The following is a 21,789-nucleotide window of genomic DNA, read 5'->3' as shown; positions in this document are numbered from 1 at the left end:
ACCCCCCCCCCTTCTACTTTTTATTATTGTTTATATCTAATAGCAGTGTATATATATTTGGGGGGTAGGGAGGGGGGTTCACGTTAATAATTCTTAAGGATTAGTCAATGTCATAAATATTTACGTTGTTCAATTCTCTTCAAAACTAACCTGCGTCGTAATATATCAATAATTATACATGCCGTTTGTCGTAATATTTCAATTATACTCTTTAAACATCAATATGCGTCGTAACAAATATTATACAAAATTCATGGGTCCGTCCTAGTGAACGATTTTAATTTAGGGTTAGGTTAGGTTATGACACTTTCTGGGCCGAGCGCTGCGGCTAGGACAGGCTAGGGGGCCGAGCGCTGCGGCCACATGGTCAATTATATCCATGTCTAACAAATAAGATCCACGAACAAAATTGACAGGAGGGGGGAGGGGGTCCAAAAATCGTTCGTTACCAAATTCATAAACATAATGCTACAGATTCTGGCATAGGGTAAAATGTAGAGTACTTAAGACGAAACATTAAGTAACCCCTGTTTTAAGAGTGACTTGTTTTATTCAACCGTTTTAAGAGAGAATATTGGGAAAATAGCAGCTTCTTATGGTCCGTCCTAGAGAACGATTGAAGCAGGAGCTCTAGATGGATTATCAAATTGGGTCTACAGATCGTTAAGTTAGAAAAATATAATAAACTTACTGGGCTGATGGTTGAGCAGAGCTTAGCACTCTGTCTTACAACATTAACGCTCATTTTATATCTGAAATTAACAGAAATTCAGAAACTAGCCCATATATAACACTTAGATTACTTTTTAATAATTTGATGATCGTCCACTGACCTTTAAGGATCTCAAATCTTTAGCTGGTTTCCTTAAACTGAGGCTGAGATGAGCAACTATTTTATTTACTGTTTCACTAAGAACGCGTCTCTGTGTAACTGGAAAGGTTTTAAGGTTGTGTAATATCAGCTGTTTACCTAAATCCAGCACTACGCGACAATTCATACAATCTTGCACTACGTAACAATCCCATTTTTATCAAATTTATCTTTTTATCTGTGTTTTAAAGACGGAATCTAAATTTGAAAATAAATACAAAATTAAGAATAAATTTTAAGAATTTAGATCCTTATAGAGTCGACCATGAAATCATGAGAATTGTTAAGAAGAAAGCTATAAAATGGCCACTTTAGACAGCTTTCTTTTAAATATATTATTACATAACCCTTTATAGAATGTAAGACACTCTCCTAATAAACATTATGAAAATTTTATGAAATAAATTATAAAGATATTTTGTAATTTGAACTTCACGATCATGACAGAATCTGATAGAAATTACGAATGTCATCTCCCGGGGGCGTCTACTGGTATGGGGGGCTAATGAGCTATTGGAGTAGGGACTAAACACCCCTCCCCCTTGAAACAATGATATATATATATATATGTATATATATATATATATAAGAAATAATATAGAGCGTCCCGTATCGTATTAGATTATCTCCAAGATTTAACGCCAAAATACGCTAATATACTCGAAAAACCTAGTATTTTCTGCCCCAAAAAAGGTTATATTAGACTTTAAATTGTTTTTAAATGATTCATTTAGAAAAAATTTCTATTTCAACCCTTATCTCAATTTATAGCTATAAACAGATCGACTATGATGATTTGGGACACCTGTATATATGAGCAAATTGTTTTACGTACAATGCATGGTACATTTTATCATCATACATTTTACATTAGGATGAGAAAAATTTTCTTCTGGGTTCGGGAAATGTTTATAACAGTCAATTTTAGAATAACAAGTTTATTATCAAAAATTTTTTATTTGATAAAATGTCAGAAACTTAGATTAATCGTTCTTTTTCAATCCCCCAAATACTTTGTCGGGAACATCCATCTTTTCAACTCCTCCAACAGGTCTCTCAACCTTCTCCTTCTCTCCCTCCCCTTCCTCCTCTTCCTCTTCTTCCTCCTCCTCGCTGTCGATGTCAATTTCGTCCGGATTGGCCGCCGCTTGGGTTTCCTCAACGGCCTTGCTCTGAGTTTCTCCGCGGACGAACATAATGTTGGGCTTGGCCGCGGCTGCTCCCTCTCCAGCCTTGATATCACTCTCCATACCCTTAGCTTCCAATCTCCACATATCATCCTTCAGTCCTAGTGTTAGACCCGGAGCAAGGTCTGATACTGTTCCCGTTCCACTGCTCTGCATCATAGCGCTAGCCATCATGTTAACCTGAGTGTTGAAGGTCGCCTGGACGCTTCTCTTGATTCTCAACATTTCTCTCAACGTGTCCTCATTACCGTGCTTTACCTCAAAGTCCTTCCAGGTTTGCCAGAATTCAGGCGCGACGCGAGGATCGCACATCTGGCTGCAATGTCCGTAAATCGCGCGAGCTCGATCGATCTCTCCAAGTTTGGTTTCCATCTCCGCAAACCGAACACACATTTCCCTAGACTCTGTCTCTCCAAGAACCTCAATCGCTTTTTCGTAGATTTGCCGGGTTCTGGTGACTCCGTAGATTTCTGCAACTTTACGAAGATAAATATTGAAAACTTCAAACGTTTCTTTCTTCTCGACGGCGGCAACGGCCCTGTCGTAGACGGCCATGGAGTGTCTGGCCATTCCGTGCTCCTCTTCCAGCTTGGCGTACAGTAGGTATATGTTCTTCGCGTACTTCTCCGGGCATCCGTCCAGGCACTGCTCAAACAGATCCCTAATACGTTCCAGTTTAGTACCGCCGTAGCGCGCCAAGAACTCGGAGAGATACGTGTTCCAAATATCATAAACATTCGGCCATTTAAACAGAGAGATTCCTTTCTCGTAAGCCTTGAAGGCCTCCTCGAAATAGTTGTTCTCCTTGAGGAACAGACCGTAGTTGATGATGATCTGCGGGGTGGCGATCTTGAGATCCAAGATACGATCGTAGACTGCCTTGGCGGACTTGAAGGTGCCAAAGCTCTCTTCTAGATCTGCGTATAGAGACCAGATCTTGAGGGATTTATGGAGACGCATCTGAACAGTCTCAGCATCGTCGTGATAGGAAACACGCCTGAACAAAAACATTTTTTTTAAAGAAAGAAATATCACCAAAACTTTCATTTTGGAAGTTTATAAAATTGTTTTTAAAAGAGGAGATAAAAATAATCAGTTATTTATAACGGAAGAAAATAGAGTGACTAATCTATAAACTGGTTTTTTAAAATAAGATACCCCTAATTTTTATTGTAAAATTAGAAAAAGTACTGATAATAACTAAACATCATACTTATTTATGTGCGATTAATTTATAAACTTTAATGTTGGATAAAAACTGCTATTTATAGATATGTAATATTATCAGTCTTCTAATTAAAAATTAACATACAAACGATATTAAAGCGACAGTCGTTTTGATATCAAGTGCCCCTCCTTTAAAAAAAAGAGGGGCATGTCCGACTCACCACAGTACCATTTTAACCATTATCAGTGATGTGAAAGATATCGTTGTTTTTTTCTAGCTTTAAGTGTTTTAACTCGGACAATTAAGCAGAAATTCGAAAGTCTGATTATAAAGATACCACAACTAAAAATAATCAATTTTCAAATAGAAAATAATGGATATCTCATTAATTTCTAGATTAAAAAAAACCTTAAATTTTAACAATTTTCTAAAGCAGAAACTCGAAAGTCTGCTTATAGAAATACCATTAGCTAAGAATAATCAATTTTTAAAGAAAAAAATAAGAATATCTCATTCATTCAGACATAGGCGGTTTGATGGTACCGTTGTGAATCACTCATGCCACTCTGTAACTTGATGATACAGTCCCTTTAAATAATAATACCGGGGGGGCGGAGCAGTTGCCCGCTGTAGCAGCTTCAAAGCTTCTTCATGATGATTATGACGCAGCTCCATCTCAACCCATTCACACCAGACGCTGCCCAGCTCATCAACCTTCAAGTACGCAACATGCGTAGCTTTCTCAAATATAATCCGGGAATCATTGATCTGCTTGTTCGTCTCGTAGAACTTAGCAAAGTTGACCCAAAGGGTGAAGAGCTTGCCTACGGCCTGCTTGGGGTCAACAGTCTGCACCGCCTCGGTGTAGGTGTTGACGATCTCCCTGGGTTTCCCCTCCAGTAGGGTCACACGCTTCTGCCACTCTACCACGTTGTGCGGGTTCTGGCGGAGCAGGACGGAGTTCAGGAGGAGAGGTCTTCGGTCCATCAAATCTTCAAACCTAACATAATAAGAAAGTTAATAAACATAATTATAACATTTGACATTATAATAATGATGATAATAATAATAAAAATGATGATAATTATGATAATAAAATAACTATATGATCAATGAATGGTGTTATGAAAATGATAAAAAAATTCGATTTATTTAAACAATGTTTAGAACAATAGTAAAAAATAATAATAATAATGATATGACAAATTAATAAAAATAAAAATAATAATAATAATGATAATTATCTAATCTATATACATAAGTTGCTTGTCTGTCTGTCTGTCCGTTTGTATCCAATATACGTCAATAAGGATGAACCCATTGGGCCAAAAATTTTTGTAGGACCTCGCGTGACCCAGGGAAGGTTTATGGATGATCTAATTTTCAAAAATTTGCCTCCATCAAAATTCGATTTTTGAACATTTTAAAAATCCACGAAATTTTTTTTTAAATCCACGAAATTTTTGTTTGTTTTTGTTTTACAATATACACAAAGAGAACATGTTTACAATAGAAATGGTAAATGGGCGCAGCCAAGAAATCTAAAATAACACTAAAGAAGTAGTATTCAAAACTTTAAAGACAAAAAGAAAGCAAGTTGAATAAACTTCTTTAAAATTAACTTCGTTAAACACAACCCTATTCATCGTAGGACTACCAATCATCGGGGGGAAATTATTTTCAAAATGAGTCTAGGGAAGATGCTTTTCACGAAAATATACACCCCTAGTGTTGTACGAGGATATTAACTGTATCTCACCTTGCCATCCTGAGTTCTACCTCCACCTCATCCTCGTCACCAGGACTCTCACTCTCAGCAATCTCCTCCATCTTCTTAGACAGAGCCAGCTCCTCAAACTGTGCATACGCATCAAACACCTAGACAAGGAAGATTAGTTAATGCCAGCTCCTCAAACTGTGCATACGCATCAAACACCTAGACAAGGAGTAAAAGTTAATGCAAGCTCCTCAAACTGCGCATACGCATCAAACACCTAGACAAGGAGGATAAGTTATGCATCTCCTCAAACTGTGCATACGCATCAAACACCTAGACAAGGAGAAAAAGTTAATGCCAGCTCCTCAAACTGCGCATACGCATCAAACACCTAGACAATGAGGATAAGTTATTCAGCTCCTCAAACTGTGCATACGCATCAAACCCCTAGACAAGGAGAAAAATTTAATGCCAGCTCCTCAAACTGTGCATACCCATCAAACATCTAGACAAGGAGAAAAAGTTAATGCCAGCTCCTCAAACTGTGCATACGCATCAAACACCTAGACAAGGAGGATAAGTTAATCAGCTCCTCAAACTGTGCATACGCATCAAACACCTAGACAAGGAGGATAAGTTAATCAGCTCCTCAAACTGTGCATACGCATCAAACACCTAGACAAGGCGGATAAGTTATGCAGCTCCTCAAACTGTGCATACGCATCAAAGTAAAATCTCTGACCGTGGTTACCTAAGAAAATCTCTGACCGTGGTTAACTGAGTAAAATCTCTGACCGTGGTTACCTGAGTAAAATCTCTGACCGTGGTTACCTGAGTAAAATCTCTGACCGTGATTACCTGAGTAAGATCTCCGATCGTGGTTACCTCTGTAAAATCTCTGACCGTGGCTACTTTTTTTATGTTTATGTTAGGATTATTTTCAGGACTCCTGGCGGAGTATATAAGAACATTTCCGATTGTTGTCATGATATTCATATATTGCATATATCACATTAATATACAGAGTATATTATATTCAATAATTACGAATATCCAGTGAATCAAGATTAAAAATAAGGGACATAAAAAAAGGGACGTAAAATTTCTGACCGTGGTTACTTAAGTAAAATCCCTGACCGTGGTTACCTGAGTAAAATCTCTGACCGTGGTTACCTGAGTAAAATCTCTGACCGTGGTTACAGTTTGAATACTCTCTTCATAAACATCTCTGGCTCTCTCAAATAATCCACTTCTAATATAGTAATCAGCAAGAGAATTCCACAGATGCCCAACCTACAAATATAAATTGTAAATTGTACTTATTGGCAAAAAGGTTTTCGCAAGGTTGTAACAATAAAAAAATACAATATATTGAATTAATTATTTTAACAGGAAACAAAACATGAGGGCGGAGTGGACAAGGGAAAAGAAAATAACAACAAAATTTGAATAAAGTTGATTGTTAAAGATAGAAAAGGAGATTTGAAACTGAAACATAAACATATTTCCAATTTGACTTGAGATTTTGAAGAAGTCAGAACAATATTCAGAACGTAGAAAAACAGAATTCATATTGCAATCTCCTTAATCCATAAATATATTCATCTTATAAAACAATATTCAGAACGTAGAAAAACAGAATTCATATTGCAATCTCCTTAATCCATAAATATATTGTTCTTATAAAACCATATTAAAAAGACTAATAGTAAATTCAAGTGACCCATTTTTTTAGAATGTCATGTCTGATTCACAACAGAACGATCTTTATCTGTTTGCAGAAACAATGAATTTAGTTGTCAGAATTAAGCACTTTGAGAAAGGTTGAGAAGAAACGACCATATCTTGCACGTTACACACTGCTGAAAACGAACCATCAGGTTTCAAGTCAAAACACCTCAACTTTTCTTTGGATTATGTTTATATGCAGGCTACTGAGTTATATTCTCAATTTTCAGAAAATGCCACCTAGGGAATTTTGAGCAAATAAATTTAATTAAGAAATTGTAGAAATCAAGTGCATTAACAGTTACGATTGAGTTTAGACTTAAAAATGCACTTAATTTCTACAACTTCCTTAAAATGGATTTACTGAAATCTTAAAAATGGGGGGGGGGGGCATAACACGTATTACTCTCCGGGAAATTTAAACAGTGTATAAACATAGCTTAGCATTGTCCTAGGAGGCTGATTTTTTGCATGCGAGCTTAAAATTATGTATATTACATGCAATTTTTGGTTTTGAACGGACCTGAGCAAAAGTGCGCGCGCGCGCACACGCGCTTTTTGTGAAAAAATACGACTTTTGATTTTGATGTATCTCATGCTACTTTTATTCTGACTTAGGCAAAACTTAGCAAATCAGTATTCAAAGATATTTTCTTTTATTGCGCGCGCGCGCGGACATTTAAGGCTTTGGAGGTGAATTTTTTGAGCGCATATTTTTTTCAAGAGTAAATGTTTTTTTCAAGGATAAATGTTCAAGTGCAAATAATGAAGCTAAGATTTATTTACCGTCAAAAAAGTCGTATTTTTTAACAAAAAGCGCGCGTGCGCGCGCACTTTTGCTCAGATCCGTTCAAAACCAAAAAATGCATGTAATATACATAATTTTAAGCTCGCATGCAAAAAATCAGCCTCCTAGGACAATGCTAAGTTATGTTTATACACTGTTTAAATTTCCCAGAGAGTAATACGTGTTATGCCCCCCCCCCTTTAGATTATAACTCAGAAGCCTGCATATTAATATATTCCGAAAAAAAAATTAGGTGTTTTGACTTGAATCCTGATGGTTCATTTTCAGTAGTGTGGTTATTGATCAGATAATGGTTCAAAAGGTACCTTATTAAATCGGGAAAGCTCTTATTTTAAATGAAAATTAAATAATGTATATTTGTACCTGGTCCGTGTATCGTCTGAGTCCGCTTCTAATAATGGCGTCAACGTTTAAACTCTGAATCTTGGTCGGGTTCTTAGAAATCATGTCGCACAGCTCATTCCACAGTTGATGATTAGACTTGCCTTTCTTCGACACGAAATCGTCATTATTAACGCAGCGTGCCAGGACCTGACTGGCCTCGTCCAAGCGGTCGATGTCGATGAGGTAGAGGATGTAGTCCTCGCTGTTCTCCGGGAACATCTGGAGATATCTTCTGAATACTCTGATTGCAGTTTCCGGGATCGGATACGCTCGGACAAACTTTATGTACAGAGGCCAAATCCTGCAACAACAAAAAAATGTGTAAAATGTGTAAAATGTGTAAAACCATTTTTTCAGATTTTTTAATTATGAACATAAAAATATTTTTGGAAGTAAATTTTTAACCTTTTTAAAAGTACGATTTCGAAGATTGAAATTCAGCTAGAAAATTTTAAACTTTGTGCAAATTTTTACCCAAAAAAAAGCATTTATTGATATTAAAAAACTAATACTTAAAACGTATAGTTAATAGGACAAAATCCTAAAAGGACAGGATTGGATAAAACAAAACATCACATTCAACACTGCTATGGTTTGCAGCTCCTGACTTATCATGGCTAACAACGGGCTCATCAAATATCAGTTAAAAAACTCCATTTCTCCTCCGAAAAAAGTTAGACTTCATTTTCTCAAATAACTTTCCTAAGATGATTTTCCAAGATTTTTTGGTGTCTCAAGCGTCATTGGAATATAAGAAAATTTATAAGGAGAAAGGTTAGTTGTAATAAAAGAAAAAAGGTTTAAAAAGTGAGCCATTATAAACTAAACCACTATTAAAATTAGGATTTCGAAGATTCAAATTCAGCTTGAAAATTTTAAACTTTGTGCAACTTTTTACCCCCAAAAAAAACATTCATTTTCCCCTTTTAATATACATTCCTAACTACTGGTAAAATAAAATAGGGTTTGAAGAGAAAAAATTAATACGCTTTTTTGCGAGTTTAAAACGTTGTATTCCTAAAAAGATAGCTTTTTATTTTTCAACAGAAAACTTGAAACCCCAAAACGAAAAGATTATATCCATAAGAAAGCTACCACCACTCACTAGCGATATAAAAGCCATGTATAATGTATATGTTAATGCGGATCCAGAATCCGTTCTGTGAAATAATTATCTTTTCCCATTTTTTCACCATTTCCTTTTTTGCTTCAACTTTTTCAACTAATAAATATCTTTAATATATGGTCAATATGGGGGACAAACAGGGTTACCCACAAAGACGACTGTACGGAATTTATAATGTTTCTTTATATTTATAATCCCCCTGCAACTTTAAACTTGTTTCTTTCTTATCCAAATCAATAAAATTATCATAAAAGGCTAAATTTAAGCCAGGAGACTTAATTCAACCTCGGAATCGTCATAGATACATATAAAAAGAGTTTTAGGTTTTCTAAATCAACGGTGGCCATGAGAGAATTTATTTAGTCTACACAAATTTATTCTGAAATACAATATGAACTCGGTTTCGGTGGCTAAAAACTGTTTACATTCATTTTATTAGGATTATGCCGAAACAATAATTTACAGTTTCAACATGAGAGGGGGGGGGGAAGTAGCCCAGGCAAAGAGGAGGGAGTTGGAGAGGGGGGGGGGACACACACTATTCGTTTTTACACTAAACTATTTATATAAACTTTTTTTTGGCGAATTTTTTCAACATTTTTTGTTTAGTTTTTTCAGAAAAGGCGACACAACGTTGCTAAAAACTACATTGTAATGCATACATCTCCAGATTTTTAAATCTAATAATGAAATAATTTATTTTAAAAAATTTATCTGAAGAAAGTACTAGTACTGTGCTATTAGCTTAGGTTTTCGAATTTTTCACCAGATTCGGACAACTTCATATGAATGTTTAAGCTTTTAATTCTGTAAATACTGGGTTCGATTTCATGTTTCGGTTGCGTTTATTTACAAACAACCAATATACAATTGTACTGCCACTAAAAATGACATAAGACATATTATAACTTTCCAAATTAGTCATATTAATCATTTTTCTTTAGTATTTATTTGATTTTAAACTACTTGAACCCGGATTTAACTTAAAAAAAGTTGCGGAATTTAAAACCCGGATGGTAAAAATATTGACCTGTCATGTTGGGTTGGAGGGAGAGCTCTTAGTGCTCTGTCAAATACTCGTCTTGTCCGCGTTATCTTCTGCTGCTTGGTGAGAAACTTACAGTAGTCCACCCACACCCTCGGCATCTTGTGCATAAAGACGAGGCTTCTCTCGAAGCAGTTGTTGACCTCGTCGTATCCTGGATCTGTGATGCACCGCCCCTTGATCTGCTTCCTGCGCACCTAGAGAATAGATAGGATCAAATACCGACCCTTGATCTGTTTCCTGCGCACCTAGAGAATAAATAGGATCAAACACCGACCCTTGATCTGTTTCCTGCGCACCTAGAGAATAGATAGGATTAAATACCGACCCTTGATCTGTTTCCTGCGCATCTAGAGAATAAATAGGATCAAATACCGACCCTTGATCTGTTTCCTGCGCACCTAGAGAATAGATAGGATCAAATATCTCTTTCTAAAGTCGTCCAGTTGCAATGGCGCATATTTTTGTATAAATCTAACTATATACTCTCATTTTCAAGATATTTTCAAGAATTTTCATGATTTTGGAAGAAGTTGTTTAATACCAAAGACAAAAATAAAACTATTATAAAGGAGTCATATTATAATAAAATAAACTTCAACGTAAAATATATTTGAGCAAAAGATTTTTTAAACGAACTAAACTGCAACAGCATTTAATATCTATATAGTGAAAACTATTTACCAACTGTCATGTTTCGTGGGACACCCTGTACGTAATACCCAAAAATTCATTTATTTTTCGTATAAATCATTTATTTTCACTTAATCCAGTGAGTAAAATCACAAAAAAAACTTTGGGGGAAAATGTGAGAAAAATGCTTCAATAATCTGAACTTTCAGATTGTTCTGAAATTAACTCGCTGATTTACGAAAATTACAAAAAAGAGTTACAAGGATATTATCTTTTTACATGGTGTCATCATATTAGATTGTTTTTAACATTAAATTGCGATTTTCGGGACTAATCAGAGGTTTGAAAAAGAATGATCATTTAAAAAATTGTAAAGGCTATAAATATAAAAATAACCATGAAGAAAATAGTAGGTTTTTCGAGTATTATGCGAGTATTTTGGCTTTAAAGCTTGAAGATAATCCAATATGATATGGGACGCTCTGTAAATGGCTTTATCATGAAAAAATGTATAATTCACCTTTAGATAATTATACCATAGTTTATAACTCCCTGGGAGTTCCTTGAGTGCTCTCTCAAACACCAGGTTTAAGATATTTCTCGGAGAATCCGCCTTGTGTTCGATATACCGGATCCAGGGCTTAATCATGTTCGGGTTCCTGAGTATCTCCTCCTCGTAGGCGAGATCCTCCTCGTTCAAGACGAGATGGTGAGCCTCCTTCCCGGACCCCTGGCCGCCCACTCCAGCCGATTCTATCATTCTTTCTGCAATTATTAATTGTTAAGTTGTTAAAGCATGAAAAGTAAAAAATATGTAAATTATTAATGATTAGTTGGATTGTTGAGAGACCAAAACTCCTCCAGATTTGACATCTCCATCCTTCTCCTCCTGAAATAAAATAAATATATATAATAATTATTTTTCCATACAAAGTTTGTTTGTTTATCCGAGCATAACACATGAACCGACCGATTTGCCTCAAATATATAATCAGGAAAACTCGGTTTCTTCTCCGTTGTAAGTACTTTTTCTTACCTTTTTCCCTTCTTGTCCTTGTCCCCTTATTTGAATCTGATGTTTCTCCATATACCCATTAATCTCAGCTCCCTTATCCGTCAGTTGGGTGTTTAAACTCTCTACTAGCTTACCCAGCTTATCCCTGGATTATACTAATTCAATCAATCAATCAATCAATCAATCAATCAATCAATCAAGCAACCAACCAATCCATAATATAATCAAACAATCGGTCCATAAAATCAATAAATCCATCCATCCTTCCATCAGTCAGATAAAAAATCAATATAAGTATAAAATAATCAAATGAACCAATCAAATTAACGAGCAATCAATCAATCAACCAACCAGTAACTTTTTCCATCAATCAACCAATCACCCAATCAACTAGCCCTCCACCCAATCAGTTAACCAATCATTTAACCAATCATTCAACCAATTATTCAACCAATCATTCAACCAATCATTCAATCAATCATTCGACCCATCATTCAACCCATCATTCAACCAATCATTCGACCCATCATTCAACCAATCATTCAACCAATCATTCAACCAATCATTCGACCAATCATTCAACCAATCATTCAACCAAACATTCAACCAATCATTTAACCAATCATTCGACCCATCATTCGACCCATCATTCGACCCATCATTCGACCCATCATTCCACCCATCATTTAACCAATCATTCAACCAATCATTCAACCGATCATTCAACCAATCAATCAACCAATCAATCAACCATTCAATCAACCAATCATTCAACCAATCATTCAACCAATCATTCAACCAATCATTCAACCAATCATTCAACCAACCAACAAATTATCTAACAAACCAACCCTTCAACCAATCAACTATCCAACCATTCAACGAAACATTCAGCGTACTAAAGTAGTGTAGGTGTACTGTACCTGTTGTTTACAAGTGCAGGAACAACATCCTTCACTGTCCTCTCTACAAGCACACCACCAACCATTCTAAATAATAATAATAATAATAATAATAATAATAATAATAATCATAAAAATAATAATAATAATTTATATTTCAAGTAGAAGGGACTGAAAAGTGGCATATCTGATTTACAACGGTAAGCTTAAAAGCTTTAACTGATCCACTATGTTGAAGATATTGTCGTTTTCTTCTAGTTTTTAAAAGTGTTTTATTCTTACAAGTAACTCTGTTGTTTCTGTAAGCTAAAGTCTGCAAGCCACTTATTTTTGATTTGAAATGATGAACTTAACAGTTAAAAACATGGAACTCTTCTTTGTTCTTGTTTTTACAAACCTTTAAAGATACCGTTGTGAATCGAATGTAAATGAAGAGTGCAAGGGGGTGTCATATAGCTCCCTGACCTATGGGGGGTAAGCCTTCACAACCACTTCTAGGTCAAGGCTTTTCAGGCTGACATAATTAAAGCCTAAAGTCCGACTCGAATTCAAGCCATGACACCGGTATGATTCATTCTGTCAGCCAATTGGGCCAAACAAATGTTTAATAAATCTAGTTTTACCTGAAACATTTTCTATCTCCATCTACGCCTTCAAGAGTTTCAATAACGATCTTGTGTTCGTTCAGATCTTGCTGGAGCTCGTTAATTTTAGCAGCAACAGACCGTTGCTCGTTCCTCAGCGACTGGAACCCTGCGATTATTTCTTCTTGTCCCTTCTTGTCCTTCATTTTTATCTGGAAATATTAGGAACGTTGAGAACGTTACAAAGAAACGTGCACACATACATTGAACGTTACTATAAAAAATCTAAGTTCAGAATATGCCTTGAACGTTAAAATGAAAAATAATTGTAACGATACAAAAACTAACGTAAAAAACGATCGTTTTACATAAATGACATTAAGAGTATGTTGATAAATGCTAAATTGACAATTAATTAATAAATCAGTACATATAAAACTATAATATTTATATAAGGAAGAGAACAGGAAAACAGTTTTGGATTAGAAAATCAGATAAAGTTAAGTTTTTCTTTTTAAACATAGCTAACAATTTTTTTAGAAGAGAACTGGGAAAACATTGGGGAAATATATAACCCTTGCATTGATTTGATTAAAATCTTAGATGCAGAAATTTTAAACTCCAAATAAAATAATCTTCAAGTAGATTTAAAATACATTACAGATAATGACCGTGATAAACAAGATACATAATAAATGTAACAATAAAAAAATGTTTTATTTTAGATTTGGGGTTGCAATTTTCATAAACTTTAAAAGGACAAAAAAATTTTCTTAGTTTTGCGAATAAATTTTTTTATTTTTTAAACAATGAGAGCGAGAATAAAGAAATCAAAAAATCAAAAAATAAGTATTGTTTAAAAATTTTAAATGCTGAAACTCTTCAGAACTGAGATTTCTAAATCACAATTTTTAAGTAGAAATAAAACACACACAGTCAGTACCAAAAAAAATAGAGATGAAAGAATTGCTTTAAAAGTTTAAATAACAAAGGATAAATACTGCATAACGATGAATAAATGTCTCATGTTTTTTGGAGGCTCACTGTGCTAAACTCAACTGTTTGTATCTCTGCTGTATAGGTTTTTAATTTAAAATATAATTTAATTCAATTAAAAGCTCTTATTAAGTACTGCGCGATTTGAAATAAATAAATCGCTGAATATTCAAATTATCTACTTAGTCCAACCTCTGATAGAAATATGCTTCCAACCACCTCCGATACATGTCTCCCACTCATCTCCAGTGGGCCGGGCCGGAGTAATACCACGCCTTCTTGCAACTACTCCACCCACCCCGTGTTGGCTCTCCAATACCGCCCAGATATCAGATTGATCTCCGACGGATACGCTCTTCACCCCCTCCGACACAAGAGCCCAAGAGGTTCCCTCCGGAAACTGAGGTTGAATCCCTTGTCGGAGCCAGAGTCGTCCTGTGCTGTCCAGACCGCACAATCCAACCCTACCACAGCTAACACTTCGGAAGACCGTGGTTTTATCCGGGTTTGAAACCTGACTCCAACATCTCCCCGTGGGACTCATATCAGATATACCTTGACGGAGAAATATCAGACCCTCGGAGCTAACCATCCAAACCGAACCATCCACTCCGATAGATACTCCTTGAAACAGAGAATCGCTCATAACATGAGTCCAAGCTGTACCCTCCGGGATATCCTTACTGACTCCTTGACGTAATAGGGCTTCTCCGTTGGTTGCAACTGCCCAGACACTTACTTTACTCTTGGCATCAACCCAGGGTTGGATGGAGATATCTATTAGTTTAGTTGATCCAACGGGTTTCCAGGGACCAGAGGTCTCAAGTTGGGATCTCCGGGCCCAACGCCGTCGACGGACGTAGTCTGTAAACGTTTTCTTGTCATGATAGCTGGCCGGGAAATCCGTAGCAAACTGCCATCCGTCCCGATCTACTCCGCCGGGAGTATGGTAATCCACAATCCAGTCTCCGGTCCACTGCCAGGCGGAGGACGGGAGTTTAATGCTCTCCTTGGTGGCGGAATATTTCCCAGATTTATCGCTCCACATGTACCGGTCTGTGGGCAATCCGTGGGCGGAGAAACCTGTTAACGGATTCCATCTTTGATTTTCGTAAATATAGAAGTATTTTCGGTCTTGCATTGGATAAATTCCTTGATTGCTGGAGGCGGAGCCTTTAAAATGTGCTCCGCCCCATCCACCAGTGTAGACCCAGGCTGTACCATCATAAGAGAGTCCCCAAACCACGCCTCCAGGTCCACACTCAACCTGGAGGAGATGTCCGCCTCCAAGGGACCTCCAGTACATGTCCGTCGGAGGCAAAATTCTTGATTTGGAGGTGTACACGACTTTATTAACCTCCACATCTCCTCCGATTTTAAAATGTGTCACGTGCTCCGGTCTAAGCCTGTACTTAAACCCGCCAAACTTCATTCCGTTGACAAATATTTCATATTTATCCGCGAGCGCTTTAATAACGAGCTGGATAATGTTAGATCTCTGAAATGCGCGAATGGCCGAACCGTCGTCCATAATAACAATGACGGGTAGTTTCTCCTCGTTCTCCCAGACTCCGTTCTGGTAACTATTTAGAACTATCTGATCAAGATTAAGCCGAGGATTGAAGTGAAGACTGATGTCTACTCCGGGGATTCCTAGTTTTCCCAACATTAGGTTCAAGGAAAAAGTATCACAGGACTCCAGGAGACGTAGCTCCACGTAGAGAGAAGATCCAGGTTCAAACCCGTTAGTTAATCCTTCAAGCAATGGCAGAGGTTTCTCAAATACTTCAATTTCCTAGAACAAACAGAAAGAATTCAATGCTTTTAAAATACAAAAGAAAATTTTTTTATTGTTAAAATAATTTACTCAACTTTGAAAGGATTTTGGTGGAATATTAAATAGTACTTGAACTTTGGGGCGGGGCGGGGGGGTACTAACCTGTGAGTAACTACTCCCTACTTCTGAGTTCTCATCTAGTCCTGTATCCAGGTTTGCTGATGGATCAAAGACTAGAACTTCTCCTCTATTGGTTAATGAGAATATACTGGAGGAGGAGGGACGGCCTACAGTTCCACGTACACCATTTATTCCTGAACATATTTTCTAATAAACACTTGTAAAATTTAATTTTACTGTCAAATTTACTTTTAAATCAAACTTATTTAAAAAAAAAACAACAATTGAATTCTTAAAAAATGGTGAAAATGTAATTCATTTTTGAAAAAATTTGAGGATCCTTGGATCAGGGTCCCTGGGACAAAATATCAAACACAAACTGCGAACAAAATCTTTTGCTCTCAATACCCAAACCTAAACTGTTGAAAAATTGAGATTTTCAAAAATTTCCTTTTCTGAATGGCTCATCAAGTTTATGCAAAAAATTGGAATATTCATACTAAAAAATTTCACAGTTAAAAAATTTACTGTTAAAAAATAATCAGTCACCCAAAAGTTCCGACTAATGGACATTTTTTTCTTTTTAATCTTTTCTTAAATTTAAAAAATTTAGTTTTTTTTTGAACATTTTCTAACATGGAATAAATATTTTGTCCAGTCTATTTATAATAATTGCTTTAAATCCCTGAATTCCCTGAATTAAGGGATATAAAATAATTTTTGGGATTTCAGTTTTTAAGCTTTTTTGTTATTGTTTTGTTTTCCTTAAGAGCTTGGAGCAAAATTTTGTTACATTTTTGAGCATTTTGCAGTTTTGCTAGGTGTTTCTAATCTTAATTATCATGAAAAGGATTGCAGATGCATGTTCAATGTTCATTTCACAATGGTTAGCTTAAAACCTTTGTCTGATCACGAGGTAAAGATATTGACTTTGAAAATTTATTATTTTTCATTGTAAAAGTGAACAACTGTAAAAGTGAACTACTGTAAAAGTGAACTACTGTAAAAGTGAAGAACTACTGTAAAAGTGAACTATACTGTAAAAGTGAACTACTGTAAAAGTGAACAACTGTAAAAGTGAACTACTGTAAAAGTGAACTACTGTAAAAGTGAACAACTGTAAAAATGAACAACTGTAAAAGTGAACTACTGTAAAAGTGAACAACTGTAAAAGTGGACAAATGTAAAAGTGAACTACTGTAAAAGTGAACTACTGTAAAAGTGAACTACTGTAAAAAAGTGAACAACTGTAAAAGTGAACTACTGTAAAAGTGAACAACTGTAAAAGTGAACAACTGTAAAAGTGAACTACTGTAAAAGTGAACTACTGTAAAAGTGAACTACTGTAAAAGTGAACAAAAGTGAACTACTGTAAAAGTGAACTACTGTAAAAGTGAACTACTGTAAAAGTGAACTACTGTAAAAGTGAACAACTGTAAAAGTGAACAACTGTAAAAGTGAACAACTGTAAAAGTGAACTACTGTAAAAGTGAACAACTGTAAAAGTGGACAAATGTAAAAGTGAACTACTGTAAAAGTGATCTACTGTAAAAGTGAACTACTGTAAAAGTGAACTATCACATTCTGCTATAGAAACAACTGAGGAATTTGTCAGAATTAAACACTATAAAAAAGACAATATCTTCCACATTATTTATTCAATATACGCTTAAAGAGTAGCAATTAATTAACTAACCTGATACAAGATCCGCATGCCACTCCTCCATCTCCTTCTCTGAGTTGAACCTAATGTGTATTGGGAGCAAGAGCTTGCTTCGTTTAGGAGTAAAAACGGCGAGTTGGGGCGTTGATTTCTCCGAACAGAAGGAGATGCACGTTATTTCTGACAAAGAGATGTGTTCCTTAAAATTAGATTTAGTTGAGAATATAGACAAGGTTCCAAAATCCACTGAATTCTCTGTACTTCCGCATTGTTCTAGTTCTAGGTAGGCTTGTTCAAACCTTTGTCCTTGGCCTCCAAGGTTAAATTTAATCAATCCCTTCTTCACCCAGCTACTCCGTTCTATGGCATCTTCAAAATTTGAATATTTTTTGGTTTCCGCGTTGTTGGAGATTAGACTTGCTATAATATCCTGTCTCCAGGGTTCAAGTTCAATAGTTTTTTGTCGTTCAGGACGTTTAGTTTCAAGAAACCAATCTGGGGAGGATTTATCATTTCTTACCGTGCAGGAGCCACCAGTCAACCACATCCATTGTGGTTCTCCTGCTCCATCCTCATTTTCGTCATCGTCAAATGTAACTCTAGCCGACATAGATTCGGCTGGAACTTCCGGAACAGAATCGTCAAATTTGTCGAAGGCGCTCACAAACATACTTTCGTCCATAGTAGATTCTACTTGCATTGGTTCAGAATCTGGCTTGGATTCAGATTCAGGATCAGGATCAGATTCAGATTCAGTTTTGGCGGGAGAGGCTGAATATCTGGCGACCTCCTGGGCGACCGCTCTTGTTGCCGCTGAGGCGACAACAGTCCCAACAATTGGAATTCGTCCAACGGTTGCTTGTGTGACGGCACCGACAGCCGTGGCAAGCGCAATTTCACCAGAAAATTTTATAATATTATTTCCGAAATTATTAAACATGGAAACGTCAGGTTCATCTTCTGATTTAGAAACGGAGGCCGTCGGTTCTACAGACAGGGTTGACAAAGCTTCACTAGGCGTTTCAGAGGACCCGGAAAAACGTCTTAATTTTTGACTTGACTCGGAAACACTTCGACCACGACTAGGTCGGAAGGATTGAAAAGGTGCCTGAGCTGTAATAGTTTTCCAGGTTTTACCACTCAGGTCGGACGGAGAAACACCGGTTCTCATCTGAATCCATCGAATATCCTGGTTCTGTGAAGACGGAGATATAGAGAAAACTTGATCCTCTAGTCCTACGCTGATCATAGAGACAGTTCCGATCATTTTGATCCATTTCGTTCCTTTAATAAGAACATCACTAGCGGACGAATCTACGGATTTAAATCCTTGTCTAAACCAGACGGAACCGTCTCGTCCAACTCCCCAGACGATTGAAAATCCAACGGAGACCATTGCAAGAGGTATCTCCGGTCTCGGAGCTTCAACCTCGCACCATGAGTTACCAGTCGGATCCAGAGCAGAAATCCCTTGTCGTACTAGAACTGAACCATGCCAAGTTACAGCCCAGACAAGACCGGAAGCAGCCACCGATAGCTGACTTACTTCTTTTCCGGTCGGAGTAGGGATATGAATCCAACCCCAACCTTCGGGGTTGGAATCCGTTACTCCCTGACGGACCATGATACGCCCGGCCACGGTTACTGCCCAGACCATAAGTTCCGACTCGTTTCCGCCGGAGATATCATATCCGCCGACACTAATATCAATAAAAGGTTCTTCACAAACGTCCTTATTTAATCCAGGAACCGCTGACCAGGAATCAATGGCGACATATTTCCGACATCGAATCCACTTCCGTCGTCGTACACAAGACGTAAACCCTTTCTTGTCGTAATACTCCGCCGGAAAGTCGACGGCGTAAGTCCATCCACCGATAGGGAGTTGCATTCCATTAAAAAGGGTTTCAATGTGCCATTCGTCGTCCCAAACCCAGGCCATGGTTGGTAAATGGATGGATTCCCGACTTTTCTCTTGGTAACCGTCCATACTGGAGAAATGCGGCCGATCCGTTGGTAGAAGATTGGCACAAAACCCCTCCACGGGATTCCATCGCTCATTCTCGAAAAATGTCTCTTTCACTCGAATCGGCACTTCTACACCGTACACATATACATATATCTGATGATCGCCACCGATCGCCCAGACGACGTTTTTGACGGCGGCGATCTTCTTGAATTCGATTCCAAGATATTGGAATTCCTTCCATACTGAACTCCCCTGTTCAAGATAGAAAACCCGGCCGCTTGAGTTTACGGAAAATATAGAGCTCCCAGGCTGCATTCTAGACACAATTAAACAATATTCATTTTTCTGAAATAATTATACAATTATTAGCTAAATCTCTCAAAACTAATATCCAATTTTATTTATAAAAGTTAGAAAACGTTGTTTAGAATTTTTTTATATATCCTGGGCAGGAGCAAACCGCGGCATTACGAACTAAGAAACTATAATCAATGAATCAATGTCTTCTTTGCAGAAAATTTAAAATTTCCAATAATTCCATAGGATCCATATTCCTCAGGCAGGCTCTCAGCCTAACCTTCTCAGTTACTCACTATCCATTCCATCATTCTTACTTACTCACTATCCACTCCATCGTTCTTAGTTACTCACAATCCACTCCATCCTTCTCAGTTACTCGAGCACTATCCACTCCATCCTTCTCAGTTACTCTGCACTATCCACTCCATCCTTCTCAGTTACTCTGCACTATCCACTCCATCCTTCTCAGTTACTCTGCACTATCCGCTTCATCCTTCTCAGTTACTCTGCACTATCCGCTCCATCCTTCTCAGATACAGGGTGTCCCACGAAACATGACAATAGCAAGACGACTTGAAAGTCGTCTTTGGTATTTGAATTTATTTGTGACATTTAGTCTTCTATCTACTTTAACATGTATGATTCTTGAAACAATTATCACATAATTCTCCTAGCCCTGGCATTTCCAAAAAGTGGTCTGCGTTTTTTGTGCTTTCAATATTACTTGAGATATAAAGAGTTTGGTTCAGATTTCAATTTTGTTAAATAAAAGCAAAATTGTCGAATTCTGAACGAAATTCTTCATATCTCGGGCAATATTGAAAGCACAAAAAAGGCAGACCACATTTTGGAAATGGCAGGACAAGGGAAATTTTGTGATTATTATCTCTAGAAATTTACTTCTAAAATTAGGTTGACAAATAAACGCAGCAAATTGTATCAAAAATCAAGACGACATTCAAGTCGTCCTGCATACTGTCATGTTTCGTGGGACACCCTGTACTCTGCACTATCCGCTCCATCCTTCTCAGTTACTCTGCACTATCCACTCCATCCATATTAGCCTTACTCTCCACTCCATCCTTCCCAATTACTTACTTTCCACTCAATCCTTCTTAGTAACTCACTATCCACTCCATTCTTCTCAGTTACTCACAATCCATCCTTCTAGATCCTCACTATCAACTCAATCCTTACCAATTACTTACTATCCATTCAATCCTTCTCTGTTACTCACTATCCACTTCATCCAATTCTCAGTTACTCACTCTCCATCCTTTTTAGTTACTCACCATCCACTCCATTCATCTCAGCTACTCACTATCCATTCCATCTTCTTAGTTACTCACTTTCCATTCCATTCTTCTAATTTACTCACTATCCATTCTATCCTTCAAAATTACTCACTATCCATTCCATTCTTCTTAGTTACTCACTATCCACTCCATCCTTCACAATTACTCACTATCCATTCTATCCTTCTCAGTTACTAACTATCCACTCCATCCTTCCCAACTAATCACTATCTATTCCATCCTTCTCAGTTACTCACTATCCATGCCATCCTTCTCAGTTACTCACTATCCATTCCATCCTTCTTAGTTACTCACTATCCACTCCATCCTTCCCAGTTACTCACTATCCATTCTATCCTTCCCATTTAATCACTATCAATTCCATCCTTTTTAGTTACTCACTATCCATTCTATCCTTCCCAGTTACTCACTATCAATTCCATCCTTTTTAGTTACTCACTATCCATTCTATCCTTCCCAGTTACTCACTATCAATTCCAT

The 21,789-nt window shown here is 36.9% G+C and overlaps 4 protein-coding genes across 4 annotated transcripts in view; all 4 read right to left on the bottom strand.

The window, feature by feature from the left end:
- Window positions 1–927, bottom strand: part of LOC111698981 (succinate dehydrogenase [ubiquinone] iron-sulfur subunit, mitochondrial) — a gene marked incomplete in the record, with an annotated part of 5,990 nt that extends 5,063 nt beyond the window's left edge. Inside the window, 2 exon segments of the mRNA XM_023469489.1 lie at window positions 692–752; window positions 834–927. Coding sequence (XP_023325257.1) covers window positions 692–745 — 54 coding nt within the window.
- An 862-nt stretch (window positions 928–1,789) lies between these two features.
- On the bottom strand, window positions 1,790–11,441 carry LOC111698978 (pre-mRNA-splicing factor SYF1). Its single transcript, XM_023469487.1, has 7 exons — window positions 11,188–11,441; window positions 10,020–10,231; window positions 7,843–8,164; window positions 6,117–6,236; window positions 4,986–5,104; window positions 3,831–4,226; window positions 1,790–3,055 (listed from the first exon to the last, which is right to left on the bottom strand). Exons 1-7 carry the CDS (start codon window positions 11,425–11,427, stop codon window positions 1,855–1,857), a joined length of 2,610 nt encoding a protein of 869 aa, XP_023325255.1. The 5' UTR covers window positions 11,428–11,441; the 3' UTR covers window positions 1,790–1,854.
- On the bottom strand, window positions 11,430–13,406 carry LOC111698982 (prefoldin subunit 2). The gene is made up of 4 exons (XM_023469490.1): window positions 13,208–13,406; window positions 12,606–12,671; window positions 11,704–11,827; window positions 11,430–11,556 (listed from the first exon to the last, which is right to left on the bottom strand). Exons 1-4 carry the CDS (start codon window positions 13,372–13,374, stop codon window positions 11,497–11,499), a joined length of 417 nt encoding a protein of 138 aa, XP_023325258.1. The 5' UTR covers window positions 13,375–13,406; the 3' UTR covers window positions 11,430–11,496.
- A 562-nt stretch (window positions 13,407–13,968) lies between these two features.
- LOC111698977 (tectonin beta-propeller repeat-containing protein) lies at window positions 13,969–20,597 on the bottom strand. The gene is made up of 3 exons (XM_023469486.1): window positions 17,758–20,597; window positions 16,104–16,255; window positions 13,969–15,959 (listed from the first exon to the last, which is right to left on the bottom strand). Exons 1-3 carry the CDS (start codon window positions 20,006–20,008, stop codon window positions 14,343–14,345), a joined length of 4,020 nt encoding a protein of 1,339 aa, XP_023325254.1. The 5' UTR covers window positions 20,009–20,597; the 3' UTR covers window positions 13,969–14,342.
- Window positions 20,598–21,789: the final 1,192 nt, after the last annotated feature.

This window comes from Eurytemora carolleeae, unplaced genomic scaffold, assembly GCF_000591075.1.
Source record: "Eurytemora carolleeae unplaced genomic scaffold, Eaff_2.0 scaffold129, whole genome shotgun sequence".
NCBI classification, from domain to species: domain Eukaryota; kingdom Metazoa; phylum Arthropoda; class Copepoda; order Calanoida; family Temoridae; genus Eurytemora; species Eurytemora carolleeae.
The sequence above is the reverse complement of the archived record's forward strand: the minus strand, read 5'-3'. Positions and strand labels throughout refer to the sequence as shown.

What these genes read in the sequence shown, in the direction of transcription:
- LOC111698977 (XM_023469486.1), bottom strand. Translation starts at nt 20,008, where the DNA reads ATGCAGCCTGGGAGCTCTATATTTTCCGTAAACTCAAGCGGCCGGGTT. An exon ending in GCATGCGGATCTTGTATCAG is followed by an intron (nt 16,256 to 17,757) that starts GTTAGTTAATTA and finishes AAATATGTTCAG; the next exon opens with GAATAAATGGTGTACGTGGA. An exon ending in TAGGGAGTAGTTACTCACAG is followed by an intron (nt 15,960 to 16,103) that starts GTTAGTACCCCC and finishes TGTTTGTTCTAG; the next exon opens with GAAATTGAAGTATTTGAGAA.
- LOC111698982 (XM_023469490.1), bottom strand. Translation starts at nt 13,374, where the DNA reads ATGAAGGACAAGAAGGGACAAGAAGAAATAATCGCAGGGTTCCAGTCG. An exon ending in GGAGATAGAAAATGTTTCAG is followed by an intron (nt 12,672 to 13,207) that starts GTAAAACTAGAT and finishes ATTATTATTTAG; the next exon opens with AATGGTTGGTGGTGTGCTTG. An exon ending in CCTGCACTTGTAAACAACAG is followed by an intron (nt 11,828 to 12,605) that starts GTACAGTACACC and finishes AGTATAATCCAG; the next exon opens with GGATAAGCTGGGTAAGCTAG.
- LOC111698978 (XM_023469487.1), bottom strand. Translation starts at nt 11,427, where the DNA reads ATGATAGAATCGGCTGGAGTGGGCGGCCAGGGGTCCGGGAAGGAGGCT. An exon ending in TCAGACGATACACGGACCAG is followed by an intron (nt 6,237 to 7,842) that starts GTACAAATATAC and finishes TTATATTTGTAG; the next exon opens with GTTGGGCATCTGTGGAATTC. An exon ending in GCAACTGCTCCGCCCCCCCG is followed by an intron (nt 3,056 to 3,830) that starts GTATTATTATTT and finishes GTTTTTGTTCAG; the next exon opens with GCGTGTTTCCTATCACGACG.